The 13738-nt window shown below is 36.2% G+C and overlaps 1 protein-coding gene across 3 annotated transcripts in view; it reads left to right on the plus strand.

Annotated features, from left to right (window-relative positions):
• The window catches only part of CCDC88C (coiled-coil and HOOK domain protein 88C), a 95618-nt gene that overhangs the window by 38135 nt on the left and 43745 nt on the right, over window positions 1–13738 (plus strand). For all 3 annotated transcript variants that reach the window (XM_034418332.3, XM_034418333.3, XM_087872932.1), the window contains exons 4-5: window positions 7244–7313; window positions 13345–13403. In XM_034418332.3, the coding sequence (XP_034274223.2) occupies window positions 7244–7313; window positions 13345–13403 (129 nt within the window). The remainder of the gene's footprint in view (window positions 1–7243; window positions 7314–13344; window positions 13404–13738) is intronic.

Below are 13738 nucleotides of genomic sequence, written 5' to 3' on the forward strand. Positions count from 1 at the left end.
TGAGCGCATGGCAATAAGGCCAAGCACTTATTTCAGGGTTCAAAAAAATATAAGGCAGGGTCTTATTTTCAGGGAAACACAGTAACATTCCTTTCTCAGGGAGTCAAGGACATCTTGCTATGCACCTGGAGGTCTGGAACTGGGAGGCATCTCCAGTTGCGATGGTGCTTTGATTGGACCATGTGATGGACATGTGGATGCTGGGCAGGGACTTGGACTTTCCTTTGGGTGGGGAAAACCTGGAAGCTTTCAGATTTGGGTTTTCCCAGATGTGCCAAATGACATCTCTAATAAAATGGAACTTTGAGGAACTTCAAGCCTGGGAGTCTTCTTTCATTTGGGTGTTACTTGGAACACTGACACACATCATCAGTGATGAGTCCCTTTGTGCCCACAAGAGATCTAAGTCCAGCCCACCTTCAATGCCTCTCTTATTTCCCACTCATTTCCTTTCACCATTAGTTGGTCAGATTCTTGTACAGCTCTTAAGCTTGCAATAAATCTTTATACTTTATACTGCCTGAACCTCCTGATTTACCCGGTGCTTGGCAGTCTGGTCCTCTGTTCCTGTTGCTGTTCATCTTTCTATTCCTGCTTGTTCAAAGGTCTTTTCTGAGTTGGTGGACATTGCAGCAAGTTGAAGGGGATAGAGCAGTTTCTATTCTCCTTAACGTTTCCTTTGGTTGGCTAACTAAGCATATTGGCTCTAGTAAGGAGGAAGATAAAATTCAGCAAGATAAACATTTTGACTTAGGACATGTTTTTTTTTTTTAAATAAACCATTAACATAGCAACTTCTCTTATTACTCTACCTTGAGCAATTTCATATATTTCTTGTTGTTTGATTTGGGTTTGGGAGGTTTAATTTTTTCTCATATATGTATTACTGAATATTGAGTTATTATAAAGTTTATACAAGTTTATATAATTTATACTACTGTATATATCATTTTGGACTACTTTTACTGAAAGAAATGATTTACCAGCTTTGCAATTAGTCATAGTTGAATTATGAGATTAATTCATACAGAATTCTTAGATTACTTGGAAAAAAATAGAAATAGAAAATACAGATATCTTAGAAAAGCTAGAATGCTTAAGTAGCATTTATAGTTTAATTACAACTAAGCATTAGAATTAAGCCCATGGTATTTGCAGGATATTCTGTAAATACTCCAAAATTGCAAGTAGCAATTATAAGATTTGATTAAATAAAGTACTACGTCAGTTGCCAGCTTTTAGTGAGTGCAAACTGAATTAAAACATTCAAATATCTTACTAGTCTCTTGAGACTTTTACATTTCTAGAAAGATGGATTGCAATTTAACCATCTATATGTAACTTTAAGTGACAGAGATTTAATATGTTATGTTTTCTTATTACCAATTACAGTAGAGAAACCATCAATGGTCTATGTGGCAGTATAATCCTAAAATACTCTAGGGTAATTTGCCTGGAGAGCATTATAAACATGAATGATTGGTTGCATATGATTTGATAGTATGGTGAAAATGACCAGAATTGTTTTTATAAATTTCTAGTTGGGCAATACATTGATAAAATACGCTGCTGGCAATGCATTTGCTTCATTGGATTTGTATTTGTGTAATAATAGATAATAGAAGAAACAGGGTACAGGGGGGAGGTTCAAAAACTATCCACATGTTGCTTAAAAAACAACCTGCACCTGAACATCAGCAAGATCAAGGAGATGGTGTTGGACTTCCGGAGGATGAGAGAGGAACCTGCCCCACTTTACATTGAGGGGGGCTGTGTAGAGAGAGTTTCCTCCTTTAAATTCCTGGGAATCCATTTTAGCGAAGTCCTCACCTGGAAAAACAACACAATCCAGGTAGCCAGGAAAGCCCAACAGAGGGTCCATTTCCTTAGGGTCTTGCATAAAAACAGGGTGGAACAACAACTGATGACCTCCTTTTACCAGTCCACAATAGAAAGCATCCTCACTTATTGCATCACGGTATGGCATGCTGGTCTGACAGCCACGGATAGAAAAACATTACAGAGGGTGGTGAGCACAGCACAAAACATCGTGGGCTGTCCCCTGATACCACTAAATGAGATCGCTAGGGTTCGTTGCCTTAGAAGAGTGAGGAAAATTCTCAGCGACGACTCTCACCCTGGTCATCACTTCTTTACCCTCCTACCATCGGGAAGGAGATATAGAAGTATAGCCAGCCATACAAACAGGCTGAAGAACAGTTTTTATCTGTGGGCTGTCAGACTCCTGAATGAGAAATAACATCATAACTATGTAGTATGATGGACTGCAGGGCCGGCGCAATGTGTAACATTTCACACTGGTGCAATAGGACTGGGTGTTTTGTTAATATGATTTATTGGGTTAGGGATTTTCTGTCTTCACTGTGAGTTGTATTGTGTTGGGGGGGGATGCACTGAGGGAGCTCAACCAATATCATTGTACATATGTTGTGCACTGACAATAAAGATTTGAATTTGATTTGTAGGAATCACCACAAATTGATAGGTTTTGTGTCTTATGTTTCCTCTGGCAACAAAGTTTTCTGTGACTGTCAGCAATAAAATAAAGTGAATGTCGAAGCATGAATATTAAAAGCAAACAGGAGAGATTCACAGATGTTGATTATTAAAGGATATATCTACTGTAATTTAAGAACTAAAGATGATGTGGCAAAATGCAATCCTAAGGTTCTCTTTATTTATTTATTTATTTATTTTATTTTATTCCATTTGTATACCGCCCTTCTTCTCGTGGACTCAGGGCAGTGCACAGCCAGAACTAAAACACATACCAATACAAAATTTAAAATTTTTAAAAGAATTTCATGACTTTGGCCCAAAATTTAAAACATTCAAACTAAAACCCATTGACAATTTAAAAAGCTAAAAATTATAATTATATAAAATTGTATGAAAAAAATTCCTGGAAGAATGCAATGAAAAACCATTTCCAATCCATATCAGCACTATGAAGACTGCATAGAAATGTGGTCATCAGGAATCTGTTTAGGTAGATTTATGGTCTGATTTAGAACCTGTTTTTGCTACTGAGCCAACAAGTAGGTTGATTATAAACAGGTAGTATTATTTTTACATATTAATAAAATAAAAATGAACTTAGAATAGAATAGAATTTTTTATTGGCCAAGTGTGATTGGATACACAAGGAATTTGTCTTGGTGCATATGCTTCAGTGTACATAAAAAGAAAAGATACATTTGTCAAGAATCATAAGGTACAACACTTAATGATAGTCATAGGGTACAAATAAGCAATCAGGAAACATCAGTAAGGATACAAGCAACAAAATTACAGTCATACAGTCATAAGTGGAAGGAGATGGGTGGTGGGAACGATGAGAAGATTAATAGAAGTGCAGACTTAGTAAATAGTTCGACAGTGTTGAGGGAATTATTTGTTTAGCAGAGTGATTAAATTGCATAAATACACATTTGCATATAACAATATATACAATTTTAAACTGTTTATTAATAGGAATATAAATCTTATTTATACAAGAAGGCAAGCATTTACACACGAAGAACAGAACTTGTAGGCATTGTTATCCAGACAATTAACATATTGAATTAACTTTGCATATTGAGTTTCGGAGGACAGCACACTTTTTGAATTATTTATTTGGCTACTTTTTCATAATGACAGAAACACGGTAAAACACAGTATTCTTTCTGTGATGAAAGTGAGACACTGTTCTGACTTACACACAAAGTTTGTTGCTTTAAGAATGCAGATGGATTTTCACTTAGTGTGAATTATGATTAAGACATGATTTTGAAATAAAAGCAAAGGTTTAAAATCAGCTTTTCCAAAACTTTTTGTGGAAATATGTATTGTCTGGGACAACATTTATTCATTTGATTCTATATTATAACTCACAGTAGTAACATTGGACATCTTAAAAGCATTAAATACAGAAAAACACAGCATACAGCTGGGTGCCCAAGCATAAATAAAAAATCCACTTATAGAAAATGCTCCCAGATGTACAGTATAACTAAAAAAAATATTTTCCAGAGGGACAAGGAACATCACTGCTCAAAAAGAACTGGACAGACACACAAAAGACAAAATATTCACTAGTGAGATTTGGGAGGAGGGAGGCATAAAGTATTCGTGGGATGGTTGTAGCTATCTGAAGGGTTATACATCTTATTTATTTATTAAATTAACACCCATCTCACTGTAAAAAACAACTCTGGTTGGTTTACAGTTAAGATCATAAATATAAAAATATTAAAAACATTAAATACAGAGAAGCAAGAAAAGCAGGATCAGTATGGCAGTCATAAATCACATTAATTACTCTTAATCATAAAATCTGTAATACTTTGCATAATAAAACATTCTGTTTGCCCCCCCCATAGCTCACATTGCCTCTCTGACTATTGTCAATTTTTTCAGTTATTTTATAATAAAATATTTAATAATGATTTATAAGTGGCTACAAACAGATTTCGTAGCATTGTTCTATGCAGTTCATTTACAATACTTTTCAGAATAGTTCAAAGAAGATTATTCCAGAATGCATTGCAGTTCTCACATTTTTAATTTATTGTTTTCTGCTTATGGTTTAAAATCACCTCTATTGACCTTTAAGCATCACTTAAAGGTCAATAATTCCTATAATGTTCTTTCCACTTTCCTCCATTCTGCTCTCAGAGCTAGTACAAGATGTCATGGTGGCTTTAAACAGTCTGTGTGGAGGAAAAAGGAAGGTCTGGTTTTTTTAAAAAAAAATCCCTAATCACAGAACACCTTTAATTATAAAAAAAAAAATCTTATTTTTTGCATGTAATTTGGTTTGGGGCCTTCAGAGGTGTGTCGAGTCAAAGTCTATAGCTATGATTGCCAGAAGACTGAGAGAAAATGAAGAGCACTTGCTTAAAAAGTCTGATTGCATTTCAGAGTTCTTGATGGGTTAAAGCTGATCTCAACTGTAGAGAGATTCTATTAGCAAACTAGTTTAAATTAGTTTAAACTAGTTAAATTAGGATTGAATATTCAAACCTCACCCACATATGCTTCAAAGTCCCAGCATTAGGTCCATCACAGCCCTTAACCCTCTCGTCTCATAATACCCCAAGATTGTTCAACTGTGCTATAAATACTGAATCATAATAGCTTTGTCAGCTTAAGGCCACTAATAATAATAGCAATAGAACTTAGACTTATATACTGCTTCACGGTGCTTTACAGCCCTCTCTAAGCAGTTTTTACAGAGCATATTGTCCCCAACAATCTGGGTCCTCATTTTACTGACCTCGGAAGGATGGAAGGCTGAGTCAACCTTGAGCCTGGTGAGACTTGAACTGCTGGCAGCCAGCAGAATTAGCCTGCAGATTACCTTGTGGTAAATAAAATCTGATTCCTAAAATGTGTGTTAGATCTTGAATTTGTACCTCTTGAAATCCTTGCTGAACAAGATGTGAATGTTAATTATTGATGTTGAATTACCATTAGAATCTGTGAGCAGGAAAAATGTTCTTCTTTTCAAGAATTATCCATAAATATCAAAATGTTTGCCATTTAGCTCAAGTAACAGTAAAATCATTGGTAGTGCCAATGTCCTTAGTGAGCCAAATGCTGAAATTAGCCAAACATTGACTTTGAGAGAAAAATAGTAGAGCATTGATATTCTGCAAGTTTAATAAAGAGGCTCATTAATTTTGTGGGGTTTCTACAATTCCCGTAATAGTTGAATGAAAATTGAACAGTCACTTATATGCCCTCTGAGTTACGTGTTCTCCTAGCTGTTTGTTTGCTAACTCTGCCCTTTGGCCATTTAAACATTCTATCACCCCCGCCACTAACCCTATTTACACAAAGCTGAGGCTGACTTTGAAGAAAGTCTGCTAAACAAATGTTACTTCTTTAACTCTCTGACCCCGATTGACCCTGACAAGTCATATCTAAATTGGAAGGAGGAAGATAGGGCTCTTTGCTTGTGTCATTGTCTCTTCCTCTTCCATTTAAATTGTTCATGCCTACTATAATGGCTTCCTGATTAGGATTTTCTTTTTTTTAAAAAAAAGATTCATATCAAACTAAATAACAGGAAGAGGAATAAATCCGAATAACAAAAGGGGGGGGGGAGATGAGTTTATATTGTGAATAAAATAACTGCAACTTTGGAAAAAAATGGTTTCAATTTCTTTTTCTTCACTCCAGGGGTGGGTTCCACTTACCTTTACTACCGGTTCGCAGCGGGAGCGCACGCACTTTGGGCATGTGCAGATCACCCATGATAACATCATGGTGGGTGGGTGGAGCCTCCTGCTGGTTTTACTACCAGTTCTATAGAACAGGACCGAACCGGGAGCAACCCACCACTGCTTCATTCTGTCAAAACAAAACAAAAAACATGAGAATTTGACAAATCGCACACCCTTTGCTGCACGTCAGGTGTAAATTCATCCTTCCGGTGTCATATAATAGTTTTGGCCATTTCCTACATTCTTGATAGCCTGATAAATTACATATTTTGGGGATATAACCAAGAAGAATATAGACACCTTGCTTTGTGTGTCAGCCTTCCCTCTAAATAAACTACCAGAAATAGTCTTAATACAAATCAAAAAGTGTCTTACAAGAGTTTTAAAAAGTTCAGTGATACTTTTACCAAAAATGATGAGTTTTTCTACCAATATGAGAAGTCAAGCACACAGAAATTGCAGGATAGCAAATTCCTCTGGAAACAAAAAAATCCCATCTCTGCCTTTGATGTACTATAACCATTCCCATTTATATCATGGCCTCCTGTGACTCTCACCCCTTCAGAAAATTGCCTATCCCTTTCATAAAGAAAGAACCGTTTCCCTGAATGAAGCAATTGGTTACATGAACCAACGAAAAGAAGTGGCTGTTTCAAAGAGAGTGGTACATGGTCCATGAACAACATGGTTGTTATAAAGCTTCTTTATGAAATAGAAAGAGATGCACAATCCTTTTTGAGGGTTTTTCAAAAAGTAGGAATAGAAGCTGAATACATTTCATTTCATTTCAGCATACAAATGCTTATATACAATTCCCCAAATTAATAATTTGCAGATGTACTATAAGTGATTTTCATATGCAGTTTAATACATAATTCAATTCAGCACACATTATCCTTGATCAGATTAATTTCTTTTCAAAGTTAAAGATTTTTTTGTGTGTGTCATTTAGACAAGTGACATTTAATGACAATTTCTTTCAAGTTTGTACTTCTTTCCATTTTTTTTAGGAAGTCCTCCAGCAACTGATCATAATGAATTTGCCAAATGTTTTAACAATTGGCAAAGATCCTCTCTCTGGTAAGTATCTTGGTAACATCATGACCCCTTTTACTTTAAACTAAATGTTTTACTATATACTGTATAACCACACAAATGTTTTATATGAATGTTGTCAGGGTTCCAAGTAACATACCTACAGGAAACAAAATTCCGTGGCAAGTAGATTCCTCAAAGAATAGTTTTATTGGATATGTCATATTGGTTTGAGCTAGTGAAAACCGACTCTAAACCCACTAAACCCACTAATTTTATCTAAATTAAAAGTAGAAGTTTTTCACTTTCTCAAAACAATCAATCCAGGGGTGGGGTTGAAAAATTTTAGCAACCGGTTCTCTGCCCAGTTGCTGGGTGGGCATGGCCATGGGAGCGTGGCCTACTCGGCCTCCTACACCACGGCAGGGGGGGGCATTTTCACTCTCCCCAGGCTCCAGAGGCTTTCCTCAAGCCTCCAGGAGGGCAAAAACTGCCTCCCCTGGGCTCCAGAGGCCAGAAATGGGCCCGTTTCAGGACTTCCGGAGGGCCCATTTTTCATCATCCCAGAGCCTCTGCGCAGGCCCTGCACTTACCTCGCATCCAAAATGGGCTGCGTGGAGAGTCCTGGGAGGGGGTGGGTGGGGCCAGCCATTCCTTGCAACTACTGGTTCAGCAAACCATATGTAAAATTAGCATCCAGTTCGCCCGAAATGGTCTGAAATGGCTGAATCCCATCCCTGGTCCAATCAGGATACAGCCCAATTGCTAGATGACTTCAGTCCCCTCCTTCAAATCACCTGCTGGAATGTCCTTGGTTCCCAAGAGAAAGTATTTTGTTTTGGCTACAAACCCCAGCTATCTCTACTTGCCCCTCCCTATCCCTTAGCTCCAGCTGTGGCAGCATTGAAGCCTCAAAAAGGTCACAGTCAGGTCAGCTTCGGGGTTGACAAATGTTTTATTACATATAATTTAACATTAATTTAGCAATGAAGAACAGGGTAGGCAGAATAATGGCACAAATTAAAAATGGTGTATGTGCATGTATACTGTTTCTGTCAAACAATAGAGACCTGTGCCCTAAGAGTCATTTGGGGGAGAATGTAATCTCCTGTATGTCAGCATTGTTTTATTGCAGTCATCCCAGAAATGAGACCAAGGGACTGTAGAGTTGTGATTTTAGCTGCAGCTCTTCTTCCCTGCTATTTGCTGCCAGCTTAGGCAGCAGAGGGAATGTCTATGTCTAAAGACAGGTTACCATGGTGATTTTTTTTTTTTTGCCCTTCTGTATTTTTACTGTAGGATTTTGCAGTGTCGGATATATTTTCCAAGGCTTGAAAAACAGGAAACTCTTAGATACCAGCATGTAGTCTAAGTTGTCAGTAATGGGCATATTACACTTATAAGTGCCTACTTTTTCTAGGCTAATCAAAGAAAACAGTGCAGGTAGTCATGAACCATTTAATTAACCATTGTTTGAAGTTACGATGGCACTGAAAAAAGTGACTTATGATCAGTTCTTGCACTTACAAACATGGCTATGTTCCTGCAGTCATGCGATCAAAATTCATGTGCTTGGCAGGAAGCATCTACTTACAATGGCTACAGTGTCCTGGGATCATGCGATCACCATTTGCAACCTTCCCAGGGGGCTTCTGACAAGCAAAGTCAGTGGGGGAAGCCAGATTGCTTAATGATACTGTGATTTACTTGACCACAGCAAAAAAAAATTATAAAGTTGGACATGACTGCTTCACTTAATGACCCCATCGCTTAGCAACAGAAATTCCTACCCTGGGGGGGCGGGGTATAAGAGAGCCCTATATGGAATGTTTTCTAATACAGATTAGCATAAAGAACTTTTCTGCATTTTCAGGTAAAATTTTACCTTTTCTAATAATGGGCTATGGGATACTGAGCAGTATTTTTGGTCAATATTTGATGATGGGGAGGTGGTTCAACTACAAGGCTCACAAGGTTTCATCCATCAAGGTATTATTATCATAATTTCAACTAGACATTCTACTCTTGCTTTTTCCACAGGAGAAAGATATAAATTTTAATCTGGATATTCAATTTTGCGTCATGGCTCACCTGACAACATATTCATACAAAAATAATGGCAACCCTTGTAATGCCAACACTTAGTTGACTGAGCTAAGCAGAATAGTACCTGGTTACTATTTGGATATGCTAACAAATTGCTAGGATTATAGGCTGACTTCAAAAAGCAAGGTCTTTCTTCTTCTGTACAATTGCCAAGAAAACTACATAGAGAGGAAACCTTGAATTTAGCAGAAGTCAAGTTTTATGCAGAAGATTTTATTACATAATTAGTCTTTTGAACATGTGAATCAATATAATAATCCACTAGGAAGGTGAAATTAAGACTTATTTTTAAAGCCCAATAAAATACTGAGCATAACTTGTGGACTCAATTCTGCTTTGTAATTCATATGTCGTACAAGAACTTGTATTAATAGATGTGAGATGGTGGGAAATGCACAGGAACATGTACATACACACAACCACATCCACACAGAGTTACTTCTACAAGGTAAATTCAAGTCAGCAATCTTTCTTATTTCTTATTATACAGTGGCCTTAGCTTAACAAACTAGTACAAATATAAATATACATGTGTACACACACACACATGCATATATTTATATACAGAGAGAGGAAGGGAGGAAGAATATATATGTTATAAACTCTCTTCATTAGTGCAGGTGACTCTTCTAGCAATTGTAGATCTTGATAACACACTGCAGTCCATAAAGCCGGAACATCAGCAATCTCTCCCATGGCCTTATAGATCTGCCCTTGTAATTAATTTTCACTATTAGGCAGACATTTTTCTAAATTCTCTTAATCTTCTGAAAACCTTTTAGCGTTTTTTTTGTTTGTTTGTTTTTGCAATTTTTTTTTAAAAAACACAGACAAACATACAATACATCTTTTCGGAACAGACCAAAAAAAAACCTTTTAGGTTTCATTTTGCATAGAGCTGATATATAAACAAAAGTCTTTCACCTTGAGACTAATTTCAACACTTGTCTCAATCAAGGCAACTCCCTTTACCATAAAGATAAACTTGGCTGTGTGGACCAGATCATTGGAGCATGCTCAAGTCTATAATATCAATTGCTCAAGTGGTTTGTTAAAAACAAGAGCAGATTCTTTTTTTAAAAAAATGGTCAAAATCTAGTATTTTTTATACTCAAAAAGATTTCACCCCGAGGAAAGTTTGTTTTATTAGAATGAAATATTGTAAATGTTTTAACATGTCAGCTTGATGGAAAATGAAACATGCACTCTTATATTTATTTTAAACCAACTTGTTTCTTTCATATTTTGTGTTTCTCATCTTCTGTGGAGGATGTGAAAGGGGTGCTTTGGGTTATAGAATTAGCTTCATCTTTGATAAAACTTGGCATATAGAGATAGCCAGGTAAAGCTTTTGAAACAGCCTTGCCATAAGATGTGGCTGCTTTAATGATTTGAACAAGACACTTCGTTTATATTCCTACGTGTTGCAAAGCACCTTTTCAAATGCTTTGTGCAGTGGTAATACACTACAAAGAGCCTTCCTAAAGTGGCATCTTAGCCAGTTTTTCTTTATTGACATGTAGCCTGCATTTCTCTTGAGCCTTTGCTAGTAATTTGTTTGGCTACAGAGGTGCCACAAAATGCTTTCCAGTATATAACAACTCAGAAGTTACAGTCTCCATGCTAAACTAACGGATTATTTTGAACTATTGCTGAGAAGTGATGCAGAGAAAAGCGCTGCAACAAGACTGATTTGTCCTAGAGCAGGATAGATCAACTACTTCAGTTGATAGCACTGACGATATCGGCAAAAGGAGTTGTGGTTTGATTGATATAGAAGGCAAAGCATTGAACATTTATTGGTAAAGCATTTCAATTCATTTTGGCAACACTAATTGAATTATGTTTATAATAATGTCATCTATCAGACCACACTCAATAAATTGACAGATCCTCCTTATATCATTCAAATTTACCACCGTTTGTTGTCGAGTAGCATATAAGATGTTGAAGAATGAGGAAATTAATCAAGTAAATATTGGATTTTTCATTCCTTTTTTAAAACAGGTTTAAGCCTATTCAATCCATAATTTCTATGAAAATAAACCTTTCACCCAGTAATCTTGAGTGCATCGAATGTCTTAACTTTAAATCAGTGTTTCCAACCATTTCTTCTTTATTCTCCTAATCTTATTTCTTTGTCATTTTATCTTTGTGTTGTGCTGTAATCTCTTTGCTGCCTCCCACAAAATCTTACCATCTGTTTCTACCCTATTTCTCACACTGTGAGAATGGGGGCCCTTCTCTGGTCTTATACTATAGAAAAGCTTCTAGACTAGATTTTATTCCCTAAAGATCTAAAGACCTTAGCCCATTGTGGGGAGCAGATGGTTGTACTACAAATCCCTCCATTTTAATTACCTAGTTAGCTAGTGTGAAAGCAGCTGCCTTGGAATTTTTGGAAAAGGAAAATGGCACTGAGTTAATTTTTAAAGCAGTGATGGTCTTGTAGGAGACCCCATTCTTCAAATTTAAAAGATGGAGCATTCTGTGGTCCCTTCAGTTTACAATCCATTGTGGCAATCCATTTTTGCAGGGAAGATAGTTTTTACTTCATCAGATGTGTAAACTGGACCTTGATTCATATATAGTTAAAAGCCTGGGAGTTTGTGAAGCAGAGATGTAAGCAAAGAAGGAAGGACCTAAGAGATAATGTATATAATGCTGCTGAATAAATTATTAATGGAAAGCATAATCAAAATGTGTGCTACCCTTTTCATATAGAATGTAAATGCTGAAGAATTACTTCAACACTATTCAAAGGACATGAATGATTGCTTGCTTTTTTGAAATTTACAGTCAGAATCCTCATTTAAATAATGACATAATTTGTTGAATCTGTTAACCCAAGTTTCTCTTTCACAGTCTCCTTACAAACCTGCTAACTATTACAGTTGTAATGCCAGAATGATGTCTGGAAGGAATTATCTAGTTTTTCCTAAATATATATTTGAAGTTAATAAAGAAAAAAATACATTGTGGGTGGGAGAGGGAGGGAGGGAGGAAGAGAGAGAGAGAGAGCAGGCAGACACAGTGAGTAATCATTTTTAGAGGCAATAGATTTTTCCAGAGTGAAACATCAAGCCACAATGGATACATGGTACCCATTAATTCTATGTCAGATGAGGGTATTTCATCTTTGTCCCCATCATGCCCATCTATTCAGTGTTTAGTAGAGAAAGCTAAAAATAAAAACAGCTACCTTTTCTAAAACAAGTGAAAGGGTAAATGTTGAAATAGTAGCTAGCTTCTAGTTTTCTTTTTAAGGTGACCTAGAGGGAAATAGAAGAATTGTCATTACATGTACACCCAGTCCCATCTTATAAAGGTCTGTTACTCAATGACTTCAGCCTCCTCCCGCTATCTCCCAGGAGCATTTAATAGGCACGATTATTTCAGGGAGCATGTGATTGTATTAGCTCGACTGGAACAAGGAGGATGAATTTCAGTCATGCAAAACTAGACATGAAAGAGTAACACATTGTTCCCCTAGAGTAGGTCAATTTACAGAGTCTATAGCTTGGGAAAGACACATTTATTTATAATTCTACATAAACTAAATTTAACAAAGAAATATTTAACAAATAACACTTAAATTAGATGTTTGTTAGATTAAAAGATGTTCTGTATGCTGTAATTCAATTAGTATGGATCATAATGAATTATTTCCAGCCTTTTAATCATACTAAATCCAATTCCATTTATAACATTATACATTGTTCTAAAACTCAGTTATATAACTTAGGGCAGTTATGAGATCTACAGTTATAATTTCAAATTATAAGCAGTTTATATTCTCTATCAGAAATATAAAAATACAACATAAAACCACCTTGTATGTGATCCAAATTTAAGGATTTGCAGTCTCCTAAACAGCAGTTTGCCACTGATTTTAAATTGTACATGATATACTTTTTAAAATAAAAACCTTCATAATTTTTATATTAATGGTCAATTTTTTGCTTCTTAGGTAAAAGTATGGATGAAATTAAGAAGCTGCTACTTTTGGTATTGGGTTGTGCTGTACAGGTAAGTTTGGTTTTGATTGCTATTAATTCATTTGAATTATTTTCTTAAGAATTATATGAGGCTGTAAGCCATATTTGGTTAAACACAGTTTGCAATCATCTCAAAGGAGGCTTTTTCCCCCAAAAGGCAACTGTACTGTGTGTTTTTTTCCTTGAGGAAGAAATGTTTTTTCCTTGAGGAAGAAGACATTTCACTTCTCCTCCAAGAAGCTTCATCAATTCTGATTAATGGTTGGAGGGATGGAAGGATTACGGTCAGAACTAAGCCTTTCATTTCCCCCCACATAAACACACACACTATCCGCCATCTTTGAGACAACTATGACTTGGATGATT

This window comes from Pantherophis guttatus, chromosome 1 (assembly GCF_059756535.1).
Source record: "Pantherophis guttatus breed Tessera chromosome 1, ASM5975653v1, whole genome shotgun sequence".
NCBI lineage: Eukaryota > Metazoa > Chordata > Lepidosauria > Squamata > Colubridae > Pantherophis > Pantherophis guttatus.